The 12,683-nt window shown below is 68.3% G+C and overlaps 1 protein-coding gene across 7 annotated transcripts in view; it reads right to left on the bottom strand.

Moving 5' to 3' along the window:
* The window catches only part of NFIC (nuclear factor I C), a 40,595-nt gene that overhangs the window by 19,360 nt on the left and 8,552 nt on the right, over positions 1-12,683 (bottom strand). For 3 of the 7 annotated variants that reach the window (XM_035568136.2, XM_035568134.2, XM_035568131.2), the window contains exons 1-2: positions 3,489-3,536; positions 2,884-3,415 (exon numbers count right to left, since the gene is read on the bottom strand). In XM_035568136.2, coding sequence (XP_035424029.1) covers positions 2,884-3,415; positions 3,489-3,521 — 565 coding nt within the window. In that variant the 5' untranslated portion in view covers positions 3,522-3,536. Of the gene's footprint in view, positions 1-2,883; positions 3,416-3,488; positions 3,537-3,844; positions 4,029-12,683 lie in introns of those variants that run through there. The other 4 variants (XM_035568137.2, XM_035568132.2, XM_035568135.2 and 1 more) reach the window with 2 other exon arrangements.

Genomic DNA, 12,683 nt, shown 5'->3' on the forward strand with positions numbered 1-12,683 from the left:
GGTCTGCAGAGGGGCTGTGAGGGGTGGGGGATGGACCCTGCCCTCCCCAGCCTCGCCTGTGCCTCAGTTTCCCCACCTGCACTGAGCACACGGGGGCCGTGCAGCTCCCTCTGGGCACCGCAGCAGGGTCCCCAGCACGCCCCGGCCCTCGGCATCACTGGCGGGGGGGGCAGCTCAGCCCTCCCCAGCCTCCCCTAGCAGGGAGGCCCGGCCGGGGGGGGGGCCTCCTCCGCCGCCCCCCCTCCCTCACGTTGCCAGAGCAGCGGCTGGGAAATTCTGCTGACAGCAGCGAAAGGAGCCGGGCGCGGGCGGGCGGCCGAGCCCACGCGCTGCGGCCGATGCCGGGGGGCTGCGGGCGGCCGGAGCCGGGTGCTGGAGCCCCCCCGGGGGTGAGGGCCCCCCCCCCAAAGCCTCCTCCTCCCGCTGGCCTCCGGCCTCGTTTGGGGCTGGGGGTTCTTAGGGCTGAGATGAGCAAAGGGGGGGGCGAAGAGTGCAAAGGGGGCAGTGAGCGTGCGGGAGGGAGCGGGGAAAACGCAGGAGTGTGCGCATGGGTGCAGACGGGTGCTGCTGGGTGCTGCTGGGCGCAGAACCGAACACGCAGCAGCATGCAGGATGGACCCAGCGAGCGTGCGAGGCCACAAGGACCCCCAGCACTCCCCCGCTGCTCCCGCACCAGGACAGCGCGCGTCCCCCCGGCACGGGGTCCCCCCACGTCCCTCCCTGCCTCAGTTTCCCCACCGGCCGGATAACCCCTCCTTGCTGCAGCCCAGCACGAAGCAGTCTGTGCGCAACGGAGCCGGGCAATGCTGAGCGCCCAGCACCCAGCAGCACCCCGGGGTCCCCCCCCCCCGCTGCCAGCTATCCCCCGGTCCCCCTTAACCGGGGCGTGGAGCGACCTTAACAGGGAAAGTGAGCGGCTGCCAGGCCTTATCAGAGAGTATTTACAGCCGCCGTGTTCCCAATTAGACATCAGGTGACTGCGGCTGCTGGGGACCCAGACACCAGGGTCAAGGTCACGGGTGGGGGGGTGGCAGAGGGGCGGCCGCCTCCCCTGGGGACACCGGGGGCTGCGGGGCCACTGGGGAACCCCCCTGGCACCCACACTGCTGGGTCCCCGGTGCTGGCACCGCAGCCGTCATCGGGGTCCTCGTCCCTGCCGGCAGCACAGCCACTGCAGGGCTCCCAGTCCGGCCTGGGGGGGCTCCCAGTCCAGCCCAGTACAGGGTGCAGGGTGACCCCCGCATGGCAAGCAGCACCCCAGTTAAGCCCAGTGCCCTGTCCCAGTTCAGCCCAGCAGGGCCAAGCACACAACGCTCCCCTACACTGCCCAGCACCCGATGCTGCATCCTGCCCCCCACCCCAAGCAGCACCCGCAGCCCCGCAGCCAGCACAGCGCCCGTCGTCCCCAGTGCGCCCACTGGGAAATGGCCGCGCCTGCTGGGTCCCATCCTGCCCTCGAGCGCGCGGGCGGGAGGCGCTGGCACAATGTGCACGCACACGTGCACTCACACGTGCAAGCACACGTGCACGCACACACGTGCACACACCAGCCCTGGGGTAGGATCCAGCCCCGGCGGGCACGGTGCAAGGTGTGCCCTGCTCTCCCCGACCCACCGGACACCGATGGGTGCTTGGCGGCGTCCCATGGGTAGGGGGCTCCCCGGAGAGGCCACCGAGGCGCGGGACAACGCAGGGTGCTAGTTCTGGGGAGCAATCCCCAGGCTCACTATGGGATGATGCCGCCGGGCATCGCGACCTGCCCATCCCCAAAGCCACGAGGGTTTTGTGACCCCAAAACCTGCATCCCTCCAGCACTCTGCCCACCCGCCCTGAGGGCGTGCAGGGGGGGCACGGGGAGCCTGGCAGACCACGGTGGCTTCCGGGAGACCTGGGTGACACCCAGCACATCCACCCGTGTCCGCTGTGATTTATGGCCCCTGATGTGATTTTTTCAACCCTCTTTGTTGGGATTACAGCCCCGAGAGCCCCCCTCGGTGCCACGATCCGTCCTTGGGCCGCGGCCAGCGCCAGCAGCGCCGGGAGGGGAGCAGCCACCCTGCGCTCCCCTCGCTGCATCGGCTGTGGTTGAGCGCAGGGGGACCTCGGGGAGCAGGAGGACATCGGGGGGCACGGGGGGACCCAGCCGTGAGACCTTTTCTCAGCCCAAGTTGAGCACACAGGCCACAAAAGGTCCCTTCCCCGTGGGGCTCCACCTGCGTACCCCCTGCGCCCGGTGCCAGCAGAGCTGCGCGCGCCAGCACGGCACCAGCCGGGGCCAGCGAAGCTGCCCGGGTAAAGTAGGAGCTGCCCCGAGCTCCAAGCTTTGTCTTCCTGGCATGCAGGGAGGTGCCAGGAGCTGGCAGCGAGGACGATGGCTTCGGGACCTATTCCTGGCCACACTGCGTCTGCCTCGCCCACCGTGCCTCAGTTTCCCCGCCCTGATCGTGAAGGTGGCCACGGCGAACGGCTGCTGGACTGCTGCCAGCATCCCCGGGGACACGCAGGGGACAGGCTGTCCTTTCCTGGCCCACATCACCCGCCTGCTGCCCTGGGTCCCCAGCATCATCAGCACCCTCGGGGACCGCTCGCACACCCCCCAATACATCCTTCCCTGGGAGCCAGGACCGGTGCCAGGTGGGGGGAGAGGGCAGGCGCGGGCAGCAGTGGGGCGGGGGGCACCCACGTGGGATGGGATTCACTGCGGTGTGCTGAGCACTGGGCTCCTCTCCGCGGGCTTGGGGAGGTGAGATTTGTCCCCAGCATGGCGTCCCCGACCTGCGGCACAAGGAGGGAAGGAGAAGCAAAGCCCCCCGGGGGCACGGCTGCAGCAGGACGGATCCCGGCTCTGTCCCCCTCCCCGAGAGCTACCCAGGCAGCGCCTACCTCTCTCGCGGACGAAGTAGGCCAGGTAGAGGTCGAGCTCCTTGACGGAGACGCTGATGTGGTGGGGCTGGACGCAGAGGATGGGGTTGGTGCACTGGCCCGACTTGACCAGGCGCTCGCCGTCCGTGCTCTCCAGCGGGATCCCTTTGAAGAGGATGACCATGACGAGGTCGAGCCGCCACACCTTGTCCGCCTGCCGCAGGCAGTCGATGCGGCGCATCTTGCCCTTCTGGTCGGGGTTGGAGAGGACGCAGCACGAGGGCTTCTTGCCCGTGATGGAGAGCACGAAGTCCTCGCGGCACTCGGGCCGGATGTCCTTGCGCAGCTTGGCCAGGAGGCGCGAGGCCCACTTCTGCTTGACCTCGGGCTTCTCGCTCAGCAGCTCGTCCTTCACCGCCCTCTCCTCGTCCTTCGTCATCCTCTTCTCGTGCTTCTTGAAGTACTTGCGCTTGCGGGCCTGCAGGTTGAACCAGGTGTAGGCGAAGGCCCGGACGTGGGGGAGCAGCGCCTCGATGAAGGGGTGGAACTCATCCTGCGGGAGCACAGGGACAGGCCGTCACCCCCGGCCGAGCCCGCGTCCCCCCCTCCCGTGTCCCCAAACCCACCCCCGGCCACCCGCGGGGACCCGCTGGGGACATCCCCGCCGGGCCACGTCCCCGTTGGACCAGAGGCCAGGAGGCAGGGAAGCGGCGCCCGCCTGCTGGGGACGGGACCCCCCAGCCCCGCACAACTGGGATGCAGAGGGGGACACGGGACATTGCTCCCGCGTCCCCGGCAGCACCCATAAATCCCGTCAGGCCACCAAACACGGCCGGGGCGCGACGGAGCTGACGGGGCCGCGGAGGGGCAGGCGCTGACGTCAGGCATGCTGTGTCGGCAGGATCCGAGCCCTCTCCCCTTCCCACCCACGCGCGCCGGGATCCGTTCCTGACAGGCGCAGAAATCCCGCCTGACATCTCACCCAGCCGCGCCGGGTGCCCAGCGGCCGCCCGAGCCACCCGGGTCGGGTCCCCAGCACCCTGGGGTGGCACCCGAGGCGGGCGCTCCACGGGCTGCGGGTGCCACGGTGCTCCCCGCTCCCTCCGGACCAAGGAAACTCCCCCCAGTTTGCCCCAGTTCTGGCCAGCCCAGCTGCTGGCGCCCGGCCCAGTGAGCAATGCGTGCTCTGACTGTCTTTTTCCACTTGGCTGCTGGATGAGGCCGTCCCCGAAAGAAAACAAGGAAAGTGCATCCATCTCCCCGGCCCCTCCTTCCCGCATCCGATTTTCCCAGTTCGGAAAAAATCCGTGCTTCCTGGCTGGGGCTGGGGAAGGGGGGGGACGGGGGGACACACACGCACGGGGCACGGCGAGGTGTCGGGAGCCCTCCCGGGGGGGCGCGGGGCTCAGCGCTGGAAAATCAACGCGGCCGGGCTCCCCGGCGCCTCGAGGCGGCTGGGATTGAGGCGGGTTTGCATTGGGAAAACAGCCCCTGTGCCCCAGCTGGGTGCAGAGTGAGCATGGCTGGGAGAGCAGCCCTGGGCAGGATCCGGCCCTGAGGGTGCCGTGGGGGGACCTGGCACAGAGCAAGCGGGCACGGGAATGGAGAGTGCTGTGAGAAGTGGGGTTGGCTTCAGGGAGGGTGCAAATTGGCCTCCGCCTGCCCACCACCATAGCTCCAACCCTTCCAAAAGCCTTTTTTCCCCTCGTTTTCTCACTCCCCCCCCCAGCCGGATTGTGGTGGCACAGCTGAGGGCAGGGCAAGGGTGAAGCAGCCCCGTGGTGCACAGCCAGGGCGGAAGCAAAGCGCGTCCCCGAGGGCAGGGTTTGGCCCGCGGGGCCCCTCACTGCGGGCGGTGCCGTGCAGCGGGACAGAGCCCAGCACCACGCTGCAGCCCCATGCCTGGGCTGGGAACATGGCCGGGGGGGCTGGCTGCAGGGAGGGGGACCCAAGCCTGGGCAGGATCGGTGCAAGGACGGAGTCCCCGCTGCAGACTGCGGACAGCGGTGCCGAGCCTCGGCCAAAGCGGTCCTGTCCCCAGGCAACCCCCCTGTCCCCTCCTGGCACCAACCGTCCCTGCTGGGGCTCCCACCTGGCCCCAGCCCCAGCACAACCCCAAAGCAGCCCCGCACAGACCCCGCTGCTGTCCAGACCCATTCCCCGGCACAGACCCCGCTCACAGCCCCCAGCACAGCCCCTGATGTCCCCCGCTGGATCCCAGACCCTGCTGGCCCCCAAGCCAGGTCCCCTTGCACAGATGCCAGTAACGACCAGCACAGCTCCACCAATCCCCAGAAGTTCCCTCAAGCACAGACCCCAATATTTCCCAGCACAGCACCCTCTGGAAGCTGAAGGCCCCCACTCCAGACCCATTTTATCCCCCACTGACCCCAGCAGCATCGCCAGAGCTGTGACCCCGGCGGGTGTCCCCTCACAGCCCAGAAGGACCCATCCTTGCTGGGGGACCCATCCTGACCACAGGCACCCGTCCTTGCTGGGGGATAGCTTTGCCACGTGGACCCACCCTGCCTGCAGGGACCCATCCCAACCCTGGGGATCCATCCTGCCCAGGGGATCCATCCCTGCCCAGGGGATCCATCCCTGCCCAGGGGACTCATCCTGCCCACGGAGCCGTCCCTGCCAGCTGCTCCCGGGGCGTCCGCAGCCCCGCGCGGCTGCAGGGTCTGGTTCCCTCCCCAGCAGCAGCCACTAATTCAGTGCAGCTGGGCAAGGGCTGGGCATGTGTCTTAAATCAGGGAAGAAGGTCAAAGAAAAGTAAGACAGGAGCCGAAAAAAGAAGCAGCGAGTTCCAAAAACAATACTTGGCCGGGGCGGTGGGCGGCTGATCTTCCTTGGTGGCCGGTTATTCAGGCGAGCCCTACAAATTGCTGCCATACCCCGGCCCTGCCACCCTCCCTGGGCAGCCGGCAGCAGGGCCGGCCGGAGGGCACCGCGCCGTTGTCCCCTCGCGGTGGGCAGTGACACCCTGGGGACGCCGCACAGGGACCGTGGAGGCAGCGCCTCGGGTGCTGCTCGCCCTTGCCGCAAGGCCACGGGACGAGCGGCCACCCCACCGCCCCTGGGGCCCCCAGAGCTGTGGTGGGACCCCCCCCTCGCCCCCGTGGGCACCGCAGCAGGATTACAGCGAGCCGGGAGCCGAACCCAAAGCCGATCAGCCCCTCGCCAACTTTCCCTCCTGCCCAGCTTATCCCGCACGGAGATGCGGCACCGCGCTAAGCCGCTTTAGCGGGGCCAGGCGAGGCCGGCCGGGGGCACGGGGACAGCCGGTGGGATGCCACGGCTCGGGGACAGCCGGAGGGGGCTCGCTGCCTGCCCAGCAGGGAGCCGAATCTCCAAAGCCGGGCACGGAGGTGGCAGGGGACGGCTCGAGGACACTGCGGTTGCAGCCGTGGTCTCCTAGGTCCCCGCTGCTCCTGCTCGTCCCCCAGCCCAGGGGACACGCCAGCAGGGCTGGGGACTGTCCCTGTGCCCGCAGGCACTGTGCACGGGTGTCCCCCACCCCGGGTGATGCCAGTCGGGTCCACCCCAAGCTTTGCCGTGGGACGTGGTGGCAGGGAAGCACTTTCTGCCTGCTCGTCCCCAGCCAGCGCTGCCGGACCCATAACGCCCACCCCAGGCGCACGGTGCTGCACCCCCCGAAAAAAGCACCCGTTCCCCCCCAGCCCACCCATCCCCGGCACCCGCAGCACGGCGCAGCGCCGGCAAAGGGCTGGTTAACTTTTCCTCCTGTTGTTTTTCATTTGCTGGGCTGGGAAGCAGAGACATGCTGCAATACCACAGACAAGGCTGTTCTCGGGGCATTTCCGGCCGGGAATCTGGCAGCAGAGCCTGTTCTTGGGCCCCTTCCAGCCCGGGCTTGTAAAGCCCCGCGACCCAGGGAGGAGCCGCCCATGTCGGGGTGCTGCTGGCACCGGGCCCCCTCCGTGCTGCCCTTCTGGGCTGGGGGAGGTCGGCCTGGGAGGGGAAACTGAGGCACGGGCTAACCCCGTCTCCGTCCCGGTGTCCATCCTGCCGTGGGGCAGGGAGGGGAAGGACAAACGGATGCTCTGCAAGGCGCTGGGCACACCGTGCTGGGATCAGCTCCTGCAGCCTGGGGGGGCACAGCCGGGGCGCTGCCTCTCCCCATGCTCCTGCCTGTCCTCATGGCTCTGCATCCCGGCTGCGCGGCCGTGGTGGGTGCCTTCCACCTGGGGACAGAGGGGGACACGCTGTGCCACCCGGGGATGTCACGGGGGTGGGCAGCCCCTCCTGCACGCAGCCAGGGTGGGCAATTCCTCCGCTGCATGCCAAGCATTGCGGCACAGGCACCGTGGCATCGGGCACCGCGGCATCGGGCACTGCGGCATCGGGCACCGTGGGCTGGCCGAGCCTCCAAGGCTCCTTTGCATGAGCGCCTTGTCCAAACAGGTCGGGCTCTGCGAAACAGCCTGAATTTTCCAATGAAAAAACGTTTCCTCAGGAAATTCCCGAGCAGTTTTCATGGGGGAGGAGGAGGGGGACGGGATGGGACGGGACGGGATGGGACGGGATGGGACGGACGGTCACCTCGGCCATGGGTTTTGCTCCCCACCAGTGTGACCCCCAGCCCTGGGGGCAGCGGGAAGCCGATCGTGCCGCGGGTGCGGAGAGGTGCGGGGCACCCTCGCGGCATCTCGGCCCTGCGGAGACCACACAGCGTTTATTTTATTAAAGGATGCTCAGCCTCTCCGCCAGCCAACCACACACCTCAAAAATGCTGCCGGCTCCGACGGTCTCCGCTCCTGCCAGCTCCCGATCCCTGGGGCCGGACGAGCCCGGGCAGGGGCTGGCACGCTGGGTGCTCCGCGCCGTGCCCGCCTGCCCCGCGGGGACCCGCCGCGCTCGGGACGAGCTGGGGGGATGCACCACGCTCTCCCCTAGCCCCGAAAATCCCGAGCCTGACTTTTATGCAAATCCCTGGTGGAGACCAGGAGATGCTCCCCGCTGTCGGCCTCGTTTCCCCGCTCCCCGGCACACGGACGCCGTCGGTGCGGGTGGTGTGCGCTCCCGCAGCCCCCGCTTGTACGCGCAGAGCCTCCGGTAGCCGCTTATTAACTGTTCGCAGAAACGGCTCTCGGTAATAAGTTAACCTGGTAATGAGACCTGTTGCCGAGACAGATGCAAATGATTTCAAAGTGCTCATTAGAGGGTATTGAAGGAAGGCACTTAGTCCCTGAAATGCACCCAACCTTTCTCGGGGCCGTCCCTGCAACATATTAGAGCCCATTTTACAATAATTGCTCCAGAGGAGGAAATCTATTTGGATTCATCATAAAGTATTTATTAACAAGAGCTTATTCATAATTTTTGCTGCTCTCCGGCATGGTGTGGCCGAGCTTCCCGGCTGGCTCTGCACGTCCTGGCGAGGCCTCGCGGTGCTGCCGGCGCAGGTGCGTGGCCGGGAGGGAAACTGAGGCACGCCAGGCAACACGGCTCTGAGCGTGCGGTCCCGCTGCCACACGAAGGAACGCCACCCAAAAATGCCATAAAAAACAAGCAGGGGGAAGGGACAAAGGCTGGAAGCATTCACCAAGCGGGGCCAGCGGGAGAGGAGGGACTGGACGCGCTGTCCCCACTCCTTGGCCATTCCTGTCCCTGTGGTGTGGACCCCAAAATGGCCCAGATGGGGGGTCCCCATGGTGGCACCTTGGGGTGCACCCCGAAATCAGCCCTGTCTCACACGCAGGGGCTGTGGGGATGGGCACCCTCCTGGGGAGCGCAGACCAAGCTGGGATGGAGGAGGGATGCCCCTGCACCGCTGCACCCTGCAGGGACCCCACACACGACAGCAGGGGACACGAGTGGGTGCACAGCAGGTCCTACACACAGAGCCTGGGGATGGCAGGGCACGGTCCGAGCCCCCTCCAGCTCCTCCATGTGTGGTCCCAGGGTGCCCCTCCGAGCCCCTTGGTGCCACCCCAGGTGGGGGACAGGCGCACAGTGGCAGCCAATGCTCCCAGGGATGGTACGAGCCGTGCTACCGCCCCTGCGCGCACCATCCGTGGAGGTGCCGTGGGGCGGAACAGGCTGTGACGGCCCCACTGTCCCCGGCTCCCCCTTAGTCGGGGTGGGGATGACCCAGCCCAATGCTTGCAAAACCCCTCGCAGCCCACGCCAGGGCCCCAGGCAGGGCACGGTGCCACCTCCCAGCAGCTCCCCATCACAGAGCCCCGCTGCCTTTCTCCCCACAGCCGAAAACATCGGGGCTCAAGGGCTGGACCGTACCCAAAGCGGGGTCCAGATGTGGCCACCCCGTTCAGAGGGTGGGATGGATACAGAAAGAGGCTCAGCCACGACGGGTACACAGGCAGAGAGAGGCTCTCCCCCTTCAGTAACCGCCTCGGTGCTCAGCGCCGGTCAGGATCAGCCTGGGATGCTGCAGCTTGGATAACTACCGCACCCAGCGCCCAGCACGTGCCCCAGCCCTGTGCGCGCCACCGCCACCGCCCCAAAACACCCCGCCACCACCCCAAAACACCTCGCCGCCTCCTTTGAACCCTGCACACCCCAGCCCTGCCACCCCCCTCCCGGCCCCCCCAGGCTGCGGCAGCCCCCGAGCGGTGCCGGTGCCCGCCCGCGCCTACGTGCCGGGGCGGGAGGCGATGCCGGCGCAGGTGGCGCGGGGCTGTGAGCGTCAGCCGGGAGCTCGCCGAGGCGGCTTCCCCGGGTCACGGGAGGCCGCGGCAGGCAGCGAACTTGCCAGTTGCTTTGGAAAACAGCAGGAAGAAAAGCAGCTCTCTTTGCAGCCCGGGGCTCAGGTGCCAGCGCTGCCTGGGCCGGCGCCAGCTTGCGCAGCCCTCCCCGGGGAGGCAGCACCGCGGGGAAGCCGAGGGAGGCCCAGGTGGGCTGCGGCTTTGGGGGGCTCTCCCCAGGATGGAGGGGCTTGTGGGGGTTTTGAGCTCCCTCCCCACCAGCCCTGCATCCTGGGGGTGGGGGGCACCCGCGGGTGCAGCGTGCGCCCCCAGCCCCACGCCCGTCACCCTGCCTCTGGTCTCCCCGCGTGCGCCCTCGCCGCCAGCACCACCCCAGCCTCGCTCAGTCCTACCCGAGCGGGGAAGTGGGGGTGCAGGGTGCAGGGATGGGGCAAGGGTGCCCCGGGGACGGAGCCAGGAGGGGGCTGGGGAGGGGGACACGGTGGGGGGGACACCTGAGGCCGCTCGCTGCCTCCCTGTGGACGTGCCGACGTGCTCAGCTTGCCCAGCGCCGCCGTTCCCCCAGGTGCCCCTGTTCCCCTCGGGGTGCAGGAGCCGACAGCTCAGCCGCCTCCCCGGGGCGACCCAGCCTGCCCCCAAGGATGGGAATGCGGAAACTGAGGCACGGTGCCTGCAAGGGCCTGGGAAGCAGCACCGGGTAGGGGGAAACAGCCAAGAAGATGTCCCCCAGCCCCAAGAGGTGCCCCGTGGCCGGCAGTGCTGGAGCCACGTGGCTTCCCGGCCGACCCCCCCTGGGGCTGCGAGGAAGGAAAATGTTTTATGGAACTGGAAAAAAAAAAAAAGGGTTGCCAGCAAGCCCTGGTCCTGCCAGCTCCTCCGCCCGGCCCTGCGTCAGCTGGGGCAGCGCTGGAGCCCCCCCCCGCCCCATGTCCCCCGGTGGCACCTGGGATGTGTCACCGGGATGGTGGCAGCTCGCAGCCTGAGCTGGCACCGCCGCCTGTGCAGAGGGAAACTGAGGCAGGGGAGACGCCCTGGGGCTGGCAGCGCTGTGCAGGGGAACACGTGTTGGGGCAAGGGAGCCGTGCCAGCTCCCCCAGCATCCCCTGTGCCCCCCCGGGCAGCACAGGTCGAGCCCAGAGCTCTGAGCCCGGCTTTAGCCCCTGACGCAGGAGGTTTTATTTCCCTCCCGACGTATTTTTAGCCCTGCTTGCTCCGTCCTGGCCTTTCCGAGGGGGATTAATTCCTATGCCCTCCGGCACCATTAAAGGTGGGCGGGTGCAAAGGGGGTTGGGAGGGGGGGGCAACTCCCACCTGGGGGGTGCCTGCAGTGCGGGGGGGATCACCGGAGGGTCTGGGAGCCCTGAGTTGGGCAGCACGACCCATGCAACGGGAGCGCAGGAGCCGCACCGACAGGCACACGGCACCCCCAAACTGCCCCCCCCCCCGGCTACAACCGACCCAGCCCAGCACCGGCCCCCCCCGCAGGGTGCCCACACTGGGCTGGTGGCATTGTGTCATCCCACCCCCCTGCAAATCCAGCCCCGCGGGCTGGCAGCAAGTCACCGTTTAAAAATAACCCCGGCCTTTCGCGGCGCAGCCGGCGACCTCGCAGGAGGATTTGGCCGCGGTGAAGAGTTCACGGCCCCCCTGTGCCCCCCCCCATCGCCTGCGTCCCATCTGGCCACACTCAGCTTCAGCTCCTGCGTGTCATCCCGGGGGCTGGGGACACTGGCCAGCAGCCTGGGGACAGGGCTGCCAAGGTGTTTGGGGCACAAGAGTTTGCCTCGAAAGGCAGACGCTGCCTGTAGAGGTGGGGAAACTGAGGCACCGAGGTTGGGGCACGGCTCTCCCACAGACCCTGAGAGGATCCCCAAAGGGACGGCGTGGCCCGAGCGCGGTCAGCTCCTGCACGCCGAGAGGCACGGCAAGCACAGGCAGGCACATCCCTGGCACCGATGGGTCCTTGCCTCCCGGGACACCGCTGTCACCGCTAAGTGACACTGCCACACCGCCGAGCCGGCAGTGCCAGCCTGCCTCGTGACGTGGAGCCCACGAGCCACCGGCCCTGGGCCACCTGCCCAGCCTGGCCCCGAGCCCAGCAAGGCCGCCGGGAGCCATCGCTCGCAGGAGTCCAAGGTCCCTGAGCGGGGCCGGGCACTTCGGGAGCCAACGTCCCCGCCACCAGCTCCAGTGCCCAAGGGGAATGGATGGAAACCCCACGTGGGCCGGATCCTGCCGCGCGGGGCATGTTGGGCGTCAGCAGGGAGCAGTGCTGCCAGCCGCAGCTATGCGGTGCCTCCAAGCACCGCAGGCCCTGGGACAGGGGTGGCACGGGCTGGCATCCCCATGTGTCACCTTGCCCACCCCATGCGGGGGCTTTGGGAACCCCAAGGTAAGGGGCCATGTTGTCGCACACCCGTTACCCGCACAGGCAGGCGTGCAAGCTTGCACGCTCCCCGCTGCACGTGTGCGCCCACGTGCTGGGCACTCACCACCGTGTGGTGCAGAAGCCCCGGGGAAGGCAGCGCACCCATTCTGCTGGTGCTGTGTTTCCCGCAGCACCCAGCCCCTGCACCGACCCTGAGCAGGACACGGCGAGGCCACGGCGGTGCCGCCGGCGAGTTCCCTGCCTGCCCAATTCACCACCGCAAGGCGAGGAGGCTCGTGAGCGCGTCCCGGTTTCCTCCGGCGGTACCTCAGGATGCGATGCAGTCATCGCTAATGCATCTGGACTCATTTACAGGGATGAGAAAATGTTTCCAGGTTTCCCACAAAGTCCCATTAAGATCCCAGTATGACTCTATTTTTAGTGCCCGCATCGACAACGCCTTCCCCAGCCACCCCGGCACTCCGGCGCGCCGCCCCGCGCGGCTCCAGGCACCCGCGGGGCACCCGGGGCCGTCGGTGCCAGCACCCGCTGTGGGGAGCGGGGCCACGCACGGGGCTGTGGGGTTGCGGGGGGCGAAGCCCCAGCTTCGTGCTCCCAGAGGAGCTGGGTGGAGGGGGACGCATGGCCCCGTCCTACAACCAAGCCTGGATGCACCCATTCCTGGCGTGCGGGGCAGCGGGGTTTTGCACAGCACCCACGGATGCCCCCCAGCACCCTGCTGCAGGGATGTTTGCCGCAGC

This window comes from Cygnus atratus, chromosome 26, assembly GCF_013377495.2.
Source record: "Cygnus atratus isolate AKBS03 ecotype Queensland, Australia chromosome 26, CAtr_DNAZoo_HiC_assembly, whole genome shotgun sequence".
NCBI lineage: Eukaryota > Metazoa > Chordata > Aves > Anseriformes > Anatidae > Cygnus > Cygnus atratus.